General features: G+C 46.4%; 1 protein-coding gene and 1 pseudogene across 2 annotated transcripts; both read right to left on the reverse strand.

Annotated features, from left to right (window-relative positions):
• Positions 1–62: 62 nt before the first annotated feature.
• On the reverse strand, positions 63–1,462 carry LOC308171927 (sentrin-specific protease 2-like; the record flags this gene model as incomplete). The annotated part of the gene is made up of 1 exon (XM_080546840.1): positions 63–1,462. The coding sequence occupies one exon, from the start codon at positions 1,460–1,462 to the stop codon at positions 92–94; it is 1,371 nt and encodes a 456-aa protein (XP_080402966.1). The 3' UTR covers positions 63–91.
• A 4,713-nt stretch (positions 1,463–6,175) lies between these two features.
• On the reverse strand, positions 6,176–12,801 carry LOC308171563 (kelch repeat and BTB domain-containing protein 4-like; annotated as a pseudogene). The gene is made up of 5 exons: positions 12,637–12,801; positions 7,810–8,103; positions 7,428–7,569; positions 7,173–7,277; positions 6,176–7,034 (listed from the first exon to the last, which is right to left on the reverse strand). The product of its transcript is annotated as a kelch repeat and BTB domain-containing protein 4-like (transcript).
• Positions 12,802–20,827: the final 8,026 nt, after the last annotated feature.

Consider the following 20,827-nt stretch of genomic DNA (forward strand, 5'->3'; position numbering starts at 1 on the left):
CGAGCCGGTTGTGGTTGTTGAGAAGTAGTCCTTCTGTTGTTGTTGGTCATCTAGCTGTCGTTTCTGTAGTCGTTTGTAGTGGTGTGTAGTTCTAGAGCAGCCTCTGGTTGAGGATCTCCCAGATCATCAGCTTCCTGAAGAGAGGCATGTGACACTGTCTAAAGGTGAGAGGCCGTCCTTGAGCGATGTAGTCAGCGTATTTACAGGCAAAAACTCCACAGTCACTGCCATTCTTCTGCTGGGGGATCTCACTTGCCCTCATACTGCCTATGGTCCACTTAGAGATGTCCAGCTCTCTGGCCTTCCTGGCCTTGTGCTCCTCTCTCAAGTACAACAGTAACAAATTGCAGATATCGTCATGTCTCTGGCCCATAGAGTCATAGGCCCTTACTGTTCTGGATTTAAAGTCAATCACAGCCAGAGACCAATGGACTCCCAGGTGTAATGGAACCAGGATGACGTCATACAGGAAGAGGTCAACAGCCTTTGTCCAGCGTCTCACAGCCGCATGGCCCCCTTCCTGTCCCCCTCTTCTACCATGCAGCTTGGGGAAGAAGAAGGTGCTGAATGAGTAGACCCTGAGCCCCCCTTCTTGCCCTGGCGTACGTGCCATCACTAGGGACAGGTAGACGTTAATCACCTCATCGTTGAGCCAGCTGCCCTCCTGTAGTGTAGCCAGGTCTCTCTGTGTAATGCGTAGTTTAAAGGCAGAACTAAGGACCAGGTTAGGGTCCCTTTGACCCAAAGCAGGGCTCACCTCTACCACCATCTCTTTGCTTAGTCGGGGGAAGTCCTCATCACTGTGGCGTGTGTGTGTGGTGTATGCGTTGGTCTGGGTTGGGATGGTTGACTCTTTGTCTACCAAATTGAGCCGGGCGGCAACCTCCGCAGAGAGGTCCATCTCCTCTGCTTGCTTTGTTGCATCACTGGTAGGTTGTGTGTCCACAGCTCCACTAAGTGGCTTACGAAGAACCACCTCCCCTCTCCTGTCTTTGACCTGTTTGGTTGAGGACACATCTCTCCACTTAAACACATTGGAGTTAGCTCTTAGGGGTCCGGCCTCTCTGGTCATAGTCTCACAGGTCCTTCCCAAGATGGCTGCTTTGTGTGTGTCTTGTGGAAGTGTACGACCCTGTGGTTTAGTTCGGGTGAAGGGAAGAGGTTGGTTCTTGCTGTAGTTCTCAGACACCATCTCCACCAATCGTCTGTAACTATGGTAACGCTCCCGATCGCTCTCCTTTCCTGCCTCCTCTACAGCAAGGCAGGGCCTATAGCTGCGGACAGGGCCGGGTAGATCTGGGTTGGGGGGCCCCGTTCCCACCCCAATGCCAAGAGGGGGCCAGGAGGGCAGCAGCTGGAGGGAGCGTCTCTGAGTTCTCTCCTTCGCTCCACACAGCAACAACCTAGTGTGTTTCCTCGACAAAGGATTAGAGGAGCTCTGCAGATGGTTTAGGCCACCCATCTCTCTTTCAGGTGGGAGAATATAAATAAAACAAGATTTATTGTAAAATAGAAACACAAACAGGTTTCCTAGAAACACATGAACTGAAAACTACTCTATAAAAGAAGAGCGAAATGAATCTAATGTATAAATGAATGATAAAGTAATTTAATTAACTGACCAAGTGGTAACCCTAACTCTAACCCTAACTAACAGATCAAATCAGATTAACAAACACAACCTACAAAACTAAGATACCATACTACAGCTGTATCACACAACACCAACACAAAAACAACTGGGCAGTTGTCGTCTGGCCCACTGGCACCATGGAAGTGTTTCTCCCTGCCTTTCATCCTCGGAACATCCCAGTGAGGGTGGCCTGCTTACTGCTTCTCCGCAGAGTGTCGGAGTGAGCAGCGGAGGGGGTAACGCCGGGCAGGGAGGCGCTCCTCCGCGTGGAGCTCTGTTCCACCTGAGCGGCACGGCCGGGCGGGCTCTTCTTCCCTGCTGTCCCCCTCGCCGCCTCTTTGGAAGTGGATGCGTGTGAGCGCCTCCCGCTGTGCCTGGCGGGGTTCTGGCGAAGCTGGTACTGATCTTTGGAGCCTTTGCTGCGGTCCACAGCGGCACGGAGGGTGTCTCTTTCACTCATTCCACCAGCTGTCTGTTTCTCCATCCTCCAATCAGAGCTGCTCATCCATGAGGTCTGGAGCTCATCTATTCCCATCAGGCTAACAGGGCTCGTCTGGGTCCCACTGACTGGGCTGTGCTTGGACATCCATATGGAGCTGGGGAATGGGGTCAGGAGGTGCCCAGCCTGAAAGCAGGAAAATGTGCCTTAAAACAATGTAGTAAATCAGCTAGCTAGCTAGACATCAGCATACTAGCGAACTTTTGTTGTTGGTGGTGACGCATAGCAGACTGATGATATTCCATGCTTGCTGGGTCCTCACCTCTGCAGAGAGGGAGACTGTTCGCAACAGCAAACAGCCCACAATCAGAACTGCCTCTCTGCTGCTGGTAGGACATCAGGCCACTGCAGAAGGACCTTGGGACCTGAAAAAGAGAGGAGACCTGTTATCTGTGAAATGAACTCCTCGGTCGAACCCCTGTATCGGGGTAGACCTGACTTGTCTCTGTGCCATCACCTGGCTTGCCAATGCTCTCCAGTATCATCAGGGATGCAAACTGGTGATGGCCCAAAAAGGTGACAACATAGGAACATTGTTGACCTATTTTGAGGTAAAAAAAAAAAAACGTCTAAAAGGTGACAAGTTTGCACCCCTGATCATCTTCTCTTCAACAAGAGTAGATATCATCTTCTCTTCAACAAGAGTAGATATGCTATATACAAAGAGCATGTGGATGCATCAAATGTTATTGTCGACCCCTGTGTCGGGGTAGACCTGACTGTCTCTGTGCCATCACCTGGCTTGCCAAATGCTCTCCAGTATCATCTTCTCTTCAACAAGAGTAGATATATCTTTGTATATACAAAGAGCATGTGCATGCATCAAATGTTATTTTCTAACTGACCTGATCCCAGGTTTCACCTCTATGTATAGTCTACGAATGCTAGTACGCCGTCATCCGTGAATCCTACAGTATTCTGGTGAACATATGGATGTCTGTGCCATCACCTGGCTTGCCAATGCTCTTCTCTTCAACAAGAGTAGACATACAAAGAGCATGTGCATGCATCAAATGTTATTTTCTGTGCCATCACCTGGCTTGCCAATGCTCTCCAGTATCATCTTTCTCTTCAACAAGAGTAGATATATCTTTGTATATACAAAGAGCATGTGCATGCATCAAATGTTATTTTCTAACTGAGGTGATCCCGGGTTTCACCTCTATTTATAATCGACCCATGCTAGTATGCCGTCATCCGCCTGTGACATCACAAAGGCGCAAGACAGTTTTGACTTGTGGCGTAGAGGCCTCCTACATGGGGGATGTTGAGCCTGTAACGGCCAAGCTCCACCATGGCCATCGAGCGTTGCGTCCGGAATTGGGATCAAATGCATTGTAATCAATGAAAGGTGCTCCACTTGCTGCGTTGCGTCGCGTCCGATGGCTGCGTCAAAAGTAAAAATTGATTTTGGACGGCGGACGCATGCGTCATAATGAGATAAATTGTATATTTACAATTGTAGTTGTTGGTTATAATTGTATAGCCTATTAGTTGTTTTCTGGCGTTGTTTTATTGTTTTGCTCTGTTTGTAGTCTACTTGATATTATTATATTATTTTGGTATTTTTTTATCAGCTGTTAAATCACCACAGCGGTTAATAGAGATAATACCAGATTGAACATTCTTGTAGCCAACTACTCAGCTATTGCGAATTGCTATTCACCACAGGTGCTTGAAAGCTTGTTGCAGGAATGGACGACGAACGGCTGATCCTTGAGGTCGAAAAATATATATTTTTATATGCGACAAAGCAAAGAAGAAAATAATTACAATTGTTATCTTTTGTTGCTTGTGCATTTCCCACGATTGTCGATGATTTGCAAGGCATTCTGGGAGATGTGAAACAACTACATTTGGAGTGTGCCTCTGAAAAAGCTCAGTGTGCAGGGCCTTGTAGCACTACCACCATGGCCGGCCCGTCCTACAGGCCATACAGGCGGTCGATTGGGGCCCCGAAAGGCAGGGGGGGGGGGCCCACTCATAGTAAAAAATAAATAAAATAAAAAATATTTGTAAAAAAAAAAAAATATATATACACATACACATATGTGTGACACGGTCCTAATGTTGGGAATTGTGAAACCTTGCAATCGAGCAAAACAAGTCGGGGATCCTATGTCTCTGTTGTTGTGCAAGGGCCACCACTGTCAACTTATCTAGTAATCTAGTAGGTGTCTGTTATCCACCCTATATAACCTATACATTCATATACTGAATTGAAATATGTTTTATTTTACAATTTCTGTGTTAGTAATGTCATCAGAGACCCAAATGTACAGCACAAGCGACATAGATTGTGTCAAAATGCACAAATCAGCTAGCTAGCTAGACATCAGCATACTAGCGAACTTTTGTTGTTGTTATTATAAAGAGTAGGTCTATAATACATTGAAATTATATTCAACTAAGATAATACAATGGCATAGATAATACAAAAATACTAACATCATTTTTAAATCTTTATTACAGTTTTTCCCAATTGCTAAAACACAAAAGCCAATTCTCTAAACCAAATGACCAGTTCTCTAAACACATTTAATAAAACTAGCTCCCATTTGCCAAAACCATAAACACATTTCACATGAAGACACAATTCACAAAACACAATCCTCCTTTTCTCATAAATCTAAACACATTTTGTCTTGCTAAAACACAAGTTGCAAAAAACTCTGCTCAAATTCTCAAATTAAAGCTCATGTGATGCAAAATGCTTGCCACAGTCAGCAAAAATTGAACACAATGAACACACCTAGCTTCATTCATTAAACATAACAACTCAACATTTAAGACACTTGTTGCAAATGATTGTGGTGTGTGTGTGTGTGTGTGTGTGTGCGTGTGTGGTATAGTTCCATAAATAAAACATCACACCCTGAACATTGTTTTCAGTGAGTATTGTTGCGTGTAATGGATCCTCTGTAGTGTTTGCATTGAGTTGTGATACAGTACAGTAGTGTACATGTTATGGTACATGTGGGAATACGGTACATGTGGGAAAACTAGGGTTAGGTGCTAGGGTGCTAGGGTTAAGGTTAGGGTTAGGATTAGGGTTAGGGTTAAGGTTAGGGTTAGGGTTAGACATGCCAGCATGTACCAAGTCACCCTAGCACCTAACCCTAACCCTAGTTTTCCCACATGTACCGTATTCCCACATGTACCGTAACATACATACTGTATTTTCTGTAGATTTACATACTGTTCATATGAAACACAGAAATCTATGAATGCCCAATTGTGATATACAGTGATATATTCTGAGAACAGATACTGTAAGGTTTTTAAAAATGTGCTTTGGCAGTTGTGAAACAAAGAACATTCTCACACACTGAACATTGTGTTTTCAGTTGTTTTGTTGTAGTCTGTAATGATGTGTATTGTGACGGAGATGCCGTCACGACCTGCCGACTAAGTCGGACAGGCCATATACACGTACACACTCCCCGTTCCCTACCGTTCTGTAGGTTATCATGTTCCTCTAGAGTCTACAGGGATACAAATAGGCGCTTTTATCGCCTTGCCATTCACAAGATGGGTTACCTTTCCCAAGATAAATCTCTAAGGTTAAACGTCATGTTTTTGTCATTGCATAACTCCTTGTGTTAACACAAAGCATAACCTAAAAACTCACTAAAACATTCAAATGGTATTACAGTACAGTGGTAACAGTTAAACATCACTGTCCACAAGGCTAGTAACTTAATAATATCAGAACATCTTACAACAGCTAATTCATCAAAAGAGATACACAAATGTACTGTATAATTGATACATTTAATGTACATGAACAGCAAGAAAATAAAATTTTAGGAATTAGTCATGGAAAGTTATAAAGTTACAAAACATCCCCACTGGTCCTGTGTATGCACACAAACAGGATTTTACATTAATCTTTAGACACAATAAGCTACAACACCTTTATGCTATGTGCTAATCACAATATTGTTTTTCTTATGTAGACCAGTAACAATGACTGTCACAATGATAACTAAAATTATATCTGTTTGGGGAAATATGGAAATCAGCAACAATGAGTGAAATGTTCAGGCCAATATGAACTGCCAGTTTCTGAGGGGAATTTTTATCCCCCTGATGACAGTGACGACAGAGGTGGCAGGGTTGAACTTTAGCGTGTTAGCATCGCCCTTTTTGCACTTGTCCCTGAAGACGTATATGCAGCCATTGCAGCTGGCCACCTTCCAGAGAGAGGGCACCCAGCTCCACACCTCAGGGAAGCGCAGGCGCGTGAAGCTTTCCAGCAGAGGGTTGTAGCACACTAGGGAGTCCCCCTCAGCCACTACACAGATCAGGGCCATGTGGGCCGTAGCGTGCATGCAGCCAGCAAACGGCAGCATGTAGGGCTTCATCTGGCACTTCTGAGTGGCTGTGTCAAAGCACTGGATGAGGCGGGAGGGTTTGGTGAAGAAGTCCATGTCATGTTCCTCCCCTCCCAGCAGGTAGATGGTCCCTCCCAGGTTAACCCCTGCCGCCCCAGACACAGCCGTGTCCAGTTGGCTGGTCACTGTCCACATGTTGTCCTTGACAGTGTAGTATGTGACAGCGTTGGACAGTGTGTCCGGCAGGGTTTTGCCCCCTAAGGAGTAGATGGTATCCTGGTTGGACACTGACACCATGGTGTGATGAAGGCGGTCTCTGGGCAGCGGGGCACAGCGCTCCCAGTCCATGGTATGCATGTTGCACTTCCACATGCGACGGCGGATGGAGCCACCAACCACGTACAGGTCCCCTCCATGCTTACAGGCTGCAGTGATCTGATGATACAAGCTGTTCTGGCCACTCACACTGATGGCATCATCCTCATCGCAGTGGAGTGACACAGCCAGTGAATGTGTGCGTCTCTTCCTTCCCTATCAGGTAGATGTGGACATTTTCACCAATTTCCTATTGGCCCAGGGGAGAGGATTTAGAGACAAAAGAAAATAATCACTAAATGGAAATACTACTGAACATCTCTTTAATCTATGGTACCACAAAGGAAGAAGGCCAGCTGTGTGTTTACTTAAAAAACATAGAATTTACCTTTAGGCTCCTGAAGAACACTAGCGAATTCCTCTCTCTCCACCCTGTTGTGATTTATCCAGGACTGAATGGACACGGTTGGGTTCTGAGAGGTCGGGACGCCATCTGCAACAAGCAAAGTAAATACTTCTGAACACATCACAGCATGACTCTGCTGGATCACAAGTATTAAGACAAGCAGTCGACATATAGAACACACTGTTGGTATGCATGCAGCTGAGGTGGGAGGAGAAGCCTATTGGATGAATCACAAACCTTTTAAAATGTCCAAGAGCAGGCAGAGGGGCAGGTTGAGGAATTCTTCAGTCTGATGCAGCTGAACCAGATGGATTTTAGCACAATGCTTAGCAACAGTGTACAGCTCCTGGTCACTGTGTCTGTCTGCCAGCCACATCACCTGGAGAGGGTGGAAAGAGTGATCAACTGAATAACTGAACACCACAAGCTGTGCTGATGAATGTATACCACAACAAGACGGCAGACAGGTGATAGGGTAACACACTTTGACAGATTTCACATCTAGGTTAATTATGTTAATTACATGAAAAGGCATAGAGCATAATGGTAAACTCATTCATTCAAATGCAATGATTTGTTGTATGACACGATGTGTAAACTATCGCTACCAGCCAATCACCTGCAGACAATTCTTGACCTCCACTGTGCGTGAGAGGAAGCGTGAGCATTCCTCAAACAGGGCAGTTAAGTGGTACATGTCTGACATTTCATACGTGTCCTGGAGGTCTTCCACCCTCAGTTTGATGGTTCCATGATAAATGTAGTCGACTAGCAACTGGAAGACTGATGCACTGACATCCTTGAGTATAATGCAGCGGTTGTGTGCCTCCTTCAGATTGGAGGTGAACATAGAGCGGAAGACGCTGCTCTGGGCTGAGAGCACCAGGCGATGCAGGTTGAACTCCTTGCCATCCACTGTGATGTTTGTAATAAATCACGGAGGACTCAACTCAAGGGTTCGTTAACTTTATATATTCAATACTCCCGGCTCAGAGTCACATGGCATACAGACACAGTAGCATGACTTATATACCCTCTACTGTCGTAACTCACGCATATCTGTTTACGTCTGTGTCGTGCATAGATTACGTATTGTAGTCACGTCAATACTATGACATCTCCCCCTTTTCGTTTCTTTCCTTGAAGTAAACAACAGATGAACATTCTGTAAAACAATGTTATTCTATCACAATCAATAAACAATAATATCAATCAACATTTGGATTAGCAAATAATTATCAAATGAACGGTTCACATTCTGGAACTCTTTTGACATTCAGTATTGTGGTTTTACCACCAGGAACTCTTTTCCCTTCACTTCCCCCCCCCCCCAAAAAGAAAGTCATGAGAGGACTTGTTAACTCACAAGACCAGTCTGACAACCGGTCTGGAGATCCGTCCAGACCTGGTCTGTGACAGTCATTCGGCACCAGCAGGTATGCTGATACTGGCGTTACCTGGCTCCTGACTGGTGTCCTCACGAACAGATGAGGCAGGTGCTGTGTCCCCAGCTGGCTGTGGAGCAGGAACTGCCTGGAGGTGGCGTCGGTTGCGGCGGTGTGACACCCCCTGCTGTGTCTCGATGAGATAAGAGCGTGGCGTGACACTCTCGCTGGTCACGACTGCAGGAGCTGTCCAGGTTTTCTGGTGGTCCAGTTTTGTGAGGACCTTACCACCAGGCTGTAGTGGAGGTAGGGGTCTCGCCCCATGTCGTCGGTTGTAGTAGAAGGCTTGCTTCCTCTTTTCAGCCTCGTCCTTCTGCTTGACCTGCTGTTTGTCAGGCCATGAGGGTTGCAGGTTCCCCTCGATGGTCGGTAGAGTCGTCCGGATCTTCCGGCCCATTAGAAGTTCAGCTGGGCTGGCCCCCGTTGTACTGCAGGGCGTCGACCTGTAGCACATGAGTGCGATGAGAGGGTCTTTCTGTTTCAGGATTCGCTTAGCAACCTGGACCGCCCTTTCTGCATGACCGTTCCCCTGTGCGTTGTGTGGGCTCGAAGTAATGTGTTCGAAGTCGAGCTTACGTGCCAGGTTTCGAAACTCAGCGCTCGAGAATTGAGGTCCATTGTCGCTGACAACCACATCTGGAATGCCGTAGCGGGCGCATGTTCCTTTGAGCTTCAAAGCAACTTGAGTACTGGTTGTCGTCGTCATGTGCAGTATCTCAATATACCTTGAGTAGTAGTCTGAGATGACTAGGTAGTTCTGCTTGTTGTGCTCACAGAGGTCTAGAGCTATACGCTGCCATGGTCTGTCGGGGAGCGGAGTAGATATCAACGGCTCCTTCTGCTGTGCTCTTCTCAACTCACAACAGGACTGACACGAATAGACAATGTTCTTGAGCTGTGTGGAAATGCCGGGCCACCAGACCGAGGCGTTCGCCCTGTCCCTACACTTTGAGAGTCCTTGATGTCCATCGTGGATTCTATCGAGGATGTCTGCTCTCATTGTCGCTGGTATCACTATGCGGCTTCCTCTGACGACGAGCCTGTCGTACTCTGAAAGTTCATCTCGTGTAGCGAAGTACTCACGTATGTCACTTGGTACTTGGTATGCGTGCTCAGGCCATCCTGACCTGATGTACCTGATCACCGTTTGCAGCCTCTCGTCGGCCGCAGTAGCTGCTCGTATGCTGTCCATCTTTCGTGGGCTAGCTGGCACACTGTCCATGACAGCTGCGATGTAACACTCCACCTCAGAGTGTGTGTCTCTCCCGTTCTCAGCGTGGCTCAGAGGGCTCCTTGACAGTGTGTCTGCCACTACAAGGGTCTTCCCAGGCGCATAACTAGCTACTGGCTTAAAGCGCATGAGCCGCATGAGAAGTCTCTGGCACCTTAGTGGGACGTTGTCCAAGTCCTTACTGTTCATTAGTGGGACCAGGGGCTTGTGGTCGGTCACTAGATCGAAGGTCTCGAGGCCGTAGAGGTATTTCTCAAACCTCTCACAGGCCCAGACACTCGCCAGACATTCTTTCTCGATCTGAGCGTATCTGGTTTCCGCATCCGTCAGCCTCCTGGAACAGTATGCGACTGGCTTCCAATCCTTTCCATGGAGCTGCAGCAGCACGCCGCCGAGCCCGTAGCTGCTTGCATCAGCTGAGACTGCAGTGGGTCGGTTGGCGTCGTAGAATACCAATACTGGTGATGTCATCAGGAGCTCTTTCACCTTCTCAAAGGCTGTGTGTTGTGCTGGGCCCCAGGTCCAGGCTGTCTTGGACTTGAGCAGCTCGTACAGTGGCTGGCCCACTGTGGACAGGTTCGGCACATATTTACCGAGATAGTTTACCATGCCAAGGACACGTTTGAGCTCATGCACGTTCTCTGGTGCTGCGAGCTCCCGGATGGCTTGCACTTTTGCTGGATCAGGCCGCACACCTGTGGCGTCGACCACCTGTCCCAGAAAGCTGAGCTGTGTCTGCCTTAGCTTACACTTCTCCTTGTTGAGCTTGAGCCCAGAAGATTCGACTCTCTCCAGGACCTTCTGGAGACGGAGATCATGTTCTTCCATGTCCTTTCCGTACACGACTATATCGTCCATATAGACTGCGACGCCTTGCAGGCCTTGGAGTGTCTCAGTCATCTTCCTTTGGAATATCTCCGGGGCGCTCGTTATTCCGAACGGCAGGCGCCGGAAACAGTACCTTGCGAAAGGAGTGATGAATGTGGTGAGCCGGCTACTCTCGCTGTGCAGAGGTATCTGGAAGAACCCCGAGGCTGCATCCAGGCTGGAGAACACCGTTGCTCCACTCAGCTCGGCTATGATCTCTTCTGGTGTAAATAGGATGAATCTCTCTCTCTTGACCTGTTCGTTCAGTTTCTTGAGATCAACACATATACGCACCTTTCCATTCTTCTTGAGCACAGGCACCATAGGGGCACACCAGTCAGTTGGCTCGGTTACCTCCTCTATGATACCGTTCTCCTCCATGCGGCGTAGCTCCTCTCTGACCTTGGGCCTCAGCGGTATTGGGACCCTGCGCGCTGTGTGCACCGCATATGGAGTGGCGTTGTCCTTGAGCTGTATCTTCACAGGCTCCGTCTTGAGTGTGCCATGCTCACCGAAGGCACTATGGACCTCCTCGATACGTTTCACAAGGCCCATCTCTGCTGCTGTGGACCTGCTGAGTAAGTTGTTGACAGACTGTCCTCTGATGACGAACACTGGGAACGAGTATGACTTGCTCTTGTATGTAGTGCTAGCTTGGAACTGTCCTTGACAGTCTAATTGACCCCCTGGGCTGGTGAGTGCTACACTGGTCTGTTTCAGTTCCCTCTCTGGAATAAGCATGTTAAAAGTCTCTTCACACATAACACTGGCATCAGCTCCTGTATCAATTTTAAACTTCACTGATGTTGCACCAATGAGAAGCTGCACATTCCACTGCTCAACACTTGTTTTTGCATTCACTGATCCCATGTAGTATTCTTCCTGCTCATCTGTCTCATCCGTTACTTCACTCACCGCTTTGGTTTTGCACTGGCTCTGCCAGTGTCCTGTCCTGTTGCATTTATTGCATGTCGTATTTCGAGCTGGGCACCACTCTGGGTCAATGTGCTCCGTTTTCCCACATCGGCCGCACTTCCCTCCACGCTCCGCGGCTCTTCCTCCTCTCTGGTCATTTCGCCGCCATTTTAGATTTTTATTTCGCGCTCCCCGCACTTCTTGTACGGCTGCGGTGGCTACATTAGCCTCCTCCTGTGCATTGACTTGCATGTTAACGGTCTCCGACTGCCGAACAGACTGTATGGTTAGCGCCAAAGTGAGACCTGACATGAGCTGCAATTTACGAGACTGCTCCTTATCCACAATCCCCACTACGATCCGGTCCCGAATGTTCTCATCCCTTACTTCGCCGAACTCACAGTGTTCTGATAGGTCATAAAGAGCTCTGATAAATGTCTCTGCCTGCTCACCATGCCGCTGCACTCTCTGGTAAAAGACTGCGCGCTCGTGGATAACGTTCCGTCTTGGGAAAAAGTACTCATCACATTTTTTCATCACAACGTTGTAACTATTCGCATGACTTTCTACGGTAAACGTGAACGATTTGAAGATATTATCCGCTTCACTCCCCATTGCATATATCAAGGAACATACTTGTATTTCTCCCGTCTTCTTGTTGAGCTCGGTAGCTACTCGAAATCTCTCAAAGCGCCTCTTCCAGTCGGTCCACTCCGTCGGTTTATCAAAAGAAAAACTCTCCGGTGGGTTAAATTTCGCCATGATTTACTAACTTTAGCAAAAATGGTCCGCTTCTGACACCATGTAATAAATCACGGAGGACTCAACTCAAGGGTTCGTTAACTTTATATATTCAATACTCCCGGCTCAGAGTCACATGGCATACAGACACAGTAGCATGATTTACATACCCTCTACTGTCGTAACTCACGCATATCTGTTTACGTCTGTGTCGTGCATAGATTACGTATTGTAGTCACGTCAATACTATGACAATGTTGACATCAGCAAACAGTCTGTCCTCTAGGCAAAGGTCCATGATGCTCTTCACCACCCGGCTGGAGTGGGAGCGATCGGTAAAGGTATATCCCATGAAGTAGTTCTCATCTCCCACTGAGCCCCCCACACTGAGCCCATCCTCACTGGACTCCATCTCATCTGTAGGTTAGCGATCTGAGGATAATGCATGAACACAACAGACAGAGATTAGATGTTATTGAAACATTGAGGGTTTACGGAAGAAAAAAAGGCAAGCAGCAGAACTTTCCAGAATGTAGGATCATTCAGAATGATGCAAGCAGCTAACGTGTTAAGGTCTTTGCACACCAATGCGTGCGTTTTCGCATGCATATTTTTTAATCCGTCATCCGAAAAAAAACGCATTGGTGTGCAAGGGCCTTTAGTAAGATAAACATGTCTCTAGCTAGCTAATAATAGAGTTGTTTTGAAATGTATACGTGGTCACAGTGGGTGGCCATCGCCAGAATGATGACAGCTAGCCTATCACTGTAACAGGCCAAACAGTTGCATGCAGAAAACAAAAGCACATTATGAAATTCATGAAGTCATTGTGTTGAAGTTAGCTAGCAATGTAATACCGGTAATGAGCTCTCTGTCTCTGCTCTGAGCCCTACAGGCTACAGTAACAGGACGCTAGACGGAGAGCATCCTCGTCTATTCAGCTCTGGGCAGAGAAGTATTCACTTTGCTCTGGGCAGAGAAGTATTCACTTTGCTCTGGGCAGAGAAGTATTCACTTTGCTCTGGGCAGAGAAGTATTCACTTTGCTCTGGGCAGAGAAGTATTCACTTTGCTCTGGGCAGAGAAGTATTCACTATGTATCGAAATAAACACGACCCCGTCAAGACAAGGTCATAAAATCCTTCTTTCACCGACTACACCGGGTCGTCGGGTGGTTCTCCCCTTCGACGGGCATCAAACAAAGTATGAATTCATGGCTTATTAGTTTATATTATATATATATATATATATATATATATTATTAGTTTGCTCCTTTTACTCACTTTATTCACACTAAACGCGAGGTCCAACCGTCGAGTTGTGGGGAAGCTCACCTTCTGTTGTTGAATTTAACGGCAGCTTGCATCCTTATATGGAGTTAATCTTGAGCCAAATTAAATCAAAACATTTATGCTTGCATCCTGCTGTGCGCGTGACCAGGAGACAACTGAAAGGTTGCCGGAGAGACTGCATTCTGCATCGTGATTGGTCCAAACGACACGTTTGCTGTCACATCTTCGATAATCCTCTTTAGACACACTGACAATTTAATTGCCTGCACCCGAGTGACACCTAGTGGTTGCATACATACACTTTCTCTACCTGGCTGAGAATGGGTTTTTCAAGATCCCTAAATAGATCCCTAAATATAAAGAGGATACACTCTTACAGGGTCGGAGTGGGACTCATTTTCAGCTCTGGAGTTTCATGCCTCAGACCGGCCCACTTTAGTTCACAACCGATTACAGTATATTAAAATCATGTAATTACAACCTTGGTATTTTAGTCTGTAATAGCGGACTCACTGTTCTCTACAGTCTTCTCTACATTTACAGGATGCTATGTCATGGGTTTGCTTCATTGTTCCCATACTGGTACAACAGCTCACCTGTGCCTTCTACTGTGATAGCAGCAATCACTTGCTGGACACCACTAGGGTGACCAGGTCCCAACAAACCAAATGTGGGACAAGGAGTATGTTTGTGTGGGACAATGTGGGACACCCTCTCAACAGGCCCGGACCGAACTTTAGGTGCCCCTAGTAGCATCCGCTTCCCCTGGCCGAGTTGAGAGCTATGTCTATCCAATTTTTTTTAATATATATGCATTTCCATTCTGTTTCCTATTCTGTTTGGTTTATTCAGTAGCATCCAATAATTCTTAGTTCACAAAGTCCGACATGTTACTGAGCTTGGGTTTCAGCTGCACAGCCTCCTGAAACACATCAATGGGATCCGACCATTGGCCACCCTAGTGTAGCCCCCCCTAGTGTAGCCCCCCCTCGGCCCCTTTTATCCTCTACTCTACACCTTCCATTTACAAGCCCTCCACAGTTATATACACTAGTGATGGCGAGATGATGCCGACGCTTCGTAGCGTGTGTCGAGTAACCGAGGCAGATTTTTGTGAAGCGCGTAACGAGGCATGTGTTGATGACGTATGGTAAGAGCGAAGCTTCACCTGCCGGCCGTATCACGTGACCGATTCGGGAAGTGGCTCGGATTTGGCGCGAGACTCAAAACATAAAAGGGACAGGTAAACGCAATGGATTCCCCCTCACAGTTTGTTGACTTGCGACTTTATAGTTTGTTTGTTTGCAATCTTTTGGAGCTTTTTTTTTTTTTTGCGATGGAACCAGCGAGAAAGAGGCGATATTCCCCTGTCTGGGAACATTTTGAGCTGATCTCTCCTAATAAGGTATGCACTATGCACATAGTAATAAATAATAACTAGTGTACTATACTGTAAATAAATGTGACAACACAGTGTATCGTCCCTTGTTCTAATGTCTTTCTTCTAATTTCTGCTATTGTAAAAGGTGAAGTGTCTGGTGTGTTCAAAATAACTTGGATACAGCAATAACACTTCATCTATGCTGAGGCATTATAGAGCCCTGCATGAGAACAAGGAGACCAACCAAGGTGGACCAAGCTCAGGTAAGCCTTTTTAGGATGCAATGATAAGACAGCATACAAACATAAAATTACAGGGTACGTTTTTATTAGACAACATTAATTTATATTTTAAATATGACTAATGAATGACATCTGCAATTGAATACTGCATTTTTTTTCATCAGCACTGAAGAATGATGTGGATGAGGCCTTGGTCAATATGGTGATTGAGGATTGCCAGCCCTTCACCATTGTGGAGGACAAAGGGTTCAGAAAGCTTGTTAAAGCTTTCAAGTTTCAACCCTACCTATGTTCTCCCCACAAGGCAGGTGTGTATGTGAGCACATTAAGCATTTTCCCCATTTCCCCATTTCCGCATATATGCCATTCCAAGAGTGTTCCCTTCTTTCCTTTAGGCTTTGAAAGCTATGGTGGAGTCCAGATATCAGGAGTCCAAGGAGAAAGCCAAAGCCATTGTGTTGAAGGCATCTGCAGTTAGCTTGACAACAGACATGTGGACCTCCATCAACACTGATGCATATCTGGCTGTGACCTGCCATTTTATAGATGAAAGCACCTCTTTGCACACTGTTGTTTTAGGGGTGCTGCATTTCCCTGATGCACATACTGCTGCGAATTTGGCCAACGTCAAAGCAGCACTTATGGCCCAGTGGGGTATTACCACCAAAGTGTCTTGCATGGTGACGGATGGCGCTGCAAATATGGGTGCTTGTGCCAAGGAGTTGCACTTGCGTCACACAATTTGTGTGGCGCACACTTTAAATTTACTTATAAAAAAGGCTATTAAAGAAAACAACGTGTTGGCTGACATCCGGGTAAATTCTCGGAAGATGGTGGGCTATTTTAAGAGCAGCACCACTGCAAAGGTGAATTCCTTTCTTTCATTGCAATATTCTAAATGACGCTGTTTGGTTTAAGTTGCTGCTGCAGTGACTCTTGAATGAATCACTTTTTGTTGGCAAATTTTATAGGAGAGGCTGACACAGGTGCAGGAGCAAATGGGCCGGCCGGCACTGAAGCTGATCCAAGAGGTGGATACACGCTGGAACAGTACGTACCATATGCTGCAGCGTGTGTATGACCTCAAGGAGCCTATAGCAGCAGCTTTGGCCGGCCTACGTACTGACATTGCCCCACTCACATTAGAACAATATGACATCATCGCAGAATGTCTAAAAGTGCTATCCCCATTCAATGATGCCACAGTTGAGCTGTCAGAGGAGAAGAGAGTGTCCGGTTCAAAAGTTATTCCTCTTTTATCAATGCTATACCACACACTGGAGGAGGAGGAAATGGGACTTGTCCAAACACAAGAGAGCATAGCAATGGCTGAGAGTCTAAGAAGACAATTAAAGGATAAGCTGTACTCATTGCAATCAATGAGCGTAATGTCACTGGCGACACTGCTTGATCCACGTTTTGAAAAGATAGGATTCTTTAGCCCCAATAAAGCAGCAGAGGCCGAAAGGAGGCTCACTTTCGAATGTGCTACCGTTATACGAAACAGCGCCGCCTCCGCCTCCGCCTCCTCCTCCGCCTCCTCCTCCTCCTCCTCATCACAACCCCCCATATCAGAAGCTTCTGTGACTCAAGGTAATGTATACTGGATACATTCTAATTGTCTTATTATTTATATTCACTGACACTGACAGCCTGTTTGTCTGTCTTAGGTAACAAACTGTGGCGTCGTTTAGACACCACAGTCGTGCAGGCGAGGACCCAAAATGGAACTGCAGATGCAACAGTGGAGGTCCATACCTACCTGGCTGAACCAAACATCGAAAGGATGCAGAACCCCCTACAGTATTGGGAAGAACACAAACATGTGTATCCTAATTTGTATAAACTTGCCGTTAATTTTCTATGTACCCCAGCTTCATCTGTGCCCTGTGAAAGGATATTTTCAAAAGCAGGTGAAATCGTCTCAAAAAAAAGAAACCGCCTGAAGCCCAGCACTGTGGAGAAATTGTTATTTTTAAATAAAAATGAATAAATGAATAAAATGTTGTTGTTCCTAGTAACACAAGCACATTTATTCAATTCAAAGCTTCACACACCAAAGCCACGGTGTCATTATCACTCTGCCTGCTAGACATTTATTGTCCACTTGATGGCGCAGTAGAGCAAATGAAGCAACACGAAGCTTCGGTCCATGTGTGACGCAATTGGATGGAAAGCTTCAACAGTTCAAGAAGCTTCATCTCGCCATCACTAATATACACACAAAAACAATCACACAAATACACCATGGTGTAAGGCACTCTGTTTATTGTACGTTACATGTTTGTCTCCGTTTGTAAACTGTTTGTCCATTGTCCCCGCTGTAGGTCTTCCGGGGTGTAGCGGAGATCGGGGGCGGGTCTTATAGTGCGCATGCGCATGGGGCTGGGATGGGTGTGTTCGACACCAGGATAGACCAAGTGTTAACTGACGGTTTGTGGGTATTGTTGTCGTTAATGTGTTTTGACATGTATGTGGATGTGTGTACGGTATTGTAAAATACTTTGTGTTGTTAATATAGTATAATATTGTATTTGTAGACAAGTGAAGTTAGTTTGGCACTAACTAATTATGGTATGTAAACTTGGTATGTTCCAAGGGGGCGGGGCTTGGAGTTTAAGCGGTGCCCCAGAGTAAACCCTAGGCAGTCGGAGTTTGGGACAGCCAGGATGCTGTGCTCTATGTATGCATGTCTACACGTGTCTGCTCTATGTATGCTTTGTCTTTGTCTACACGGGACAAATAAATACACCTTGCATGAAAAATGCTGCGACTTTGCCATAATTTGAGAAAGGAACCAGTGGTGGTACCACTCAGAGGCGGATTTAGAATTGTAGGAGATCCGGGGCTTAGCCCAGAGGGAGAGTATAATGTGAATTTTTTTGCCTTCAACCTTCAACTTACCACCACCTTAAAGCGGACAAAAGGCTGTATTACAAAATAGACAGTAAACACACACACACACACACACACACACACACACGTCAGTCACCATCATTTATATTTGTATAGAATTACAGAATTGATGGGCTGAGGCTAGTTATGTTACAGTATGTATATCAGGGCAGACTCTGGGCTCACCACTTATATTGTATTGATTGTCTTGTCCTGTGTAATATGACGATATATTACATGTATTGTTGGCCTGTGTATAGTACTGTGAAATCAAATCCCCCCTGGGACATTAAACAAACTTAGTTAGTTAGCGTTACATCTTAGGATAGATTTGAGTCATGTTCTGTATACATACATACTACCATAAGGGCATACTTAATGTGGTTACTTCATGTTTACTAGCTGTAACATTAACGTTACATCATTCTTTTTCACTTGTTACTCAGTCAACCAGAGTGCAGATATCAAAGACTATCAGCCTGTTATTCACTTTATTTGTATAAGTATTATCCTTTGTTTGATTTCTTACCATGTACCGTAACAGTACCTTGCTATGTTTCATTTTCATTATAAACATAACGTTATGTTATGATAGCCAGCTAGCATTAGCAAACTGGAAAAGTAGTGTCAGTGAGTCAGTCACCTTTCTAATAAGATTCACAAACCTGAAACATCATCTATGTCATCACTGCTGGTGATGTCATTGTTGTCAGCTGCTGATACTGCTGCTGCAACAGTTCTTGGCGCTTGTTTTGTTGAAAAAACTTTGGGATATCCATTCCTTACAAAGTCAGGCACTGATTGAGATCACGTCTTCTTCAGGGCAGGGCAGGCTACGCAGTACGCAGGCTAATGTCGCGCAGCTGCTGCCTCTCTGTTGGACTCCGGTACTGCACGAGAGTTTTTTTTATTTTTTTATTAATATATTTTTTTAAGTAAAACATTCGGGGCTTTTCAGAAAACATCCGGGGCTTGAGCCCAAGTAGCCACCCCCTAGCGCCGAAGTTGACACATATATGAATTTGTTTTGGCATTTACAGAAGGTGCATTTATGCTTTTTTCACATATACACATGAACAAAACAAGTACAAATACAAATGCAAAAACAGGACAACACAGGACAGACAGTGCATGGATAGTGCTGTATATAGTGCAGTGCAGAGTTATTCAAGGTCCAGTGCATGTTCAGTCCTGGGGGCGGGGGGGAGGGGGAAGCCAGAGTCATTTAGCAGCCTGGCGGCTGAGGGGAAGAAACTGAGCCTGTGGCGGGCCTTTAATGTCTTAGGCAGCCGCAACCTTCTTCCAGAGGGAAGCAGGGTGAGGAGGCCGTGGTCGGGGTGGAAGGGGTCGGCCATGGTCTTCCTTGCCCTCCTCAGAGCCCTGGTGTCATGCAGGGAGTTGAGGGAGGGCAAGGGACAGCCGATCACCCTCTCTGCTGAACGTATCACCAGCTGCAACTTGGCCTTGTCCTTGGTCGTTGCAGCAGGGAACCAGGTGATGATGGAGTGGGTGAGGATGGACTCTATGATGGCCGTGTAAAACTGGACCATCATGGACCTCGGCAGCCTGAATTTCCTCAGCTGCCGGAGGAAGAACATCCTCTTCTGGGCCTTCTTCGTGAGGGCCTCGGTGTTCCGCTCCCACTTAAGGTCCCGGGAGATGGTCATGCCTAGAAAGCGGCATGACTCCACGGAGGCCACCGGTGTACCTCCCAGCGTGATGGGAGGGGGCAGGGCTGCTTTCCTACGGAAGTCCACCACCATCTCCACTGTTATGTAGCCTGGTCCAACCAGTGCTTTTACATTCATCATCGAGGTACGGCTTACCCTTTTTTTAGACATAGCTGAGTCAATCGATTTCATTTTGTGATTAAGTCATTTATTCGTTTTGCATAGTTATCGGTGAAGTAGGTTTCAAAGTCTGCGTCTCCTTTTTTACGCGTTAGCCGCTTGAAACTCAAACTGGGAGTTTGAATTTCTGTACAGCCTCCTCAGCCCAGTGGGCCTCCAGCGCAGCGACCGCTTTGTCCACCTTGGAGCGCAGGAACTGTGGAGACTCCAGCATGCGGAGCAGGTCAGAGTTGTCCATCTCCAGCAGCATGTCAGTGACCTTGGGAGCGATGCTGGGGTTCAGCATGCACCTTGGGTGCATGCTGTGGATAGATGAGAAGAGACGCTCACCTGGAGGGAGGGGGAGAATAAATATCAGTAACAGTAATTATACTAACCTAATGGGGGATTCATTGAAACAAACAAATAGACTCGCCTATCATTTGCTTCAGGTCCTCATGGGGAACGACAGCCTCCTCAGCCCAGTGGGCCTCCAGCGCAGCGACCGCTTCGTCCACCTTGGAGCGCAGGAACTGTGGAGACTCCAGCATGCCGAGCAGGTCAGAGTTGTCCATCTCCAGCAGCATGTCAGTGACCTTGGGAGCGATGCTGGGGTGCATGCTGTGGATAGATGAGAAGAGACGCTCACCTGGAGGGAGGGGGAGAATAAATATCAGTAACAGTAATTATACTAACCTAATGGGGGATTCATTGAAACAAACAAATAGACTCGCCTATCATTTGCTTCAGGTCCTCATGGGGAATGACAGCCTCCTCAGCCCAGTGGGCCTCCAGCGCAG

The sequence above is a fragment of the Nansenia antarctica genome (assembly GCF_963989245.1).
Source record: "Nansenia antarctica genome assembly, chromosome: 16".
NCBI classification, from domain to species: Eukaryota; Metazoa; Chordata; class Actinopteri; order Argentiniformes; family Microstomatidae; genus Nansenia; species Nansenia antarctica.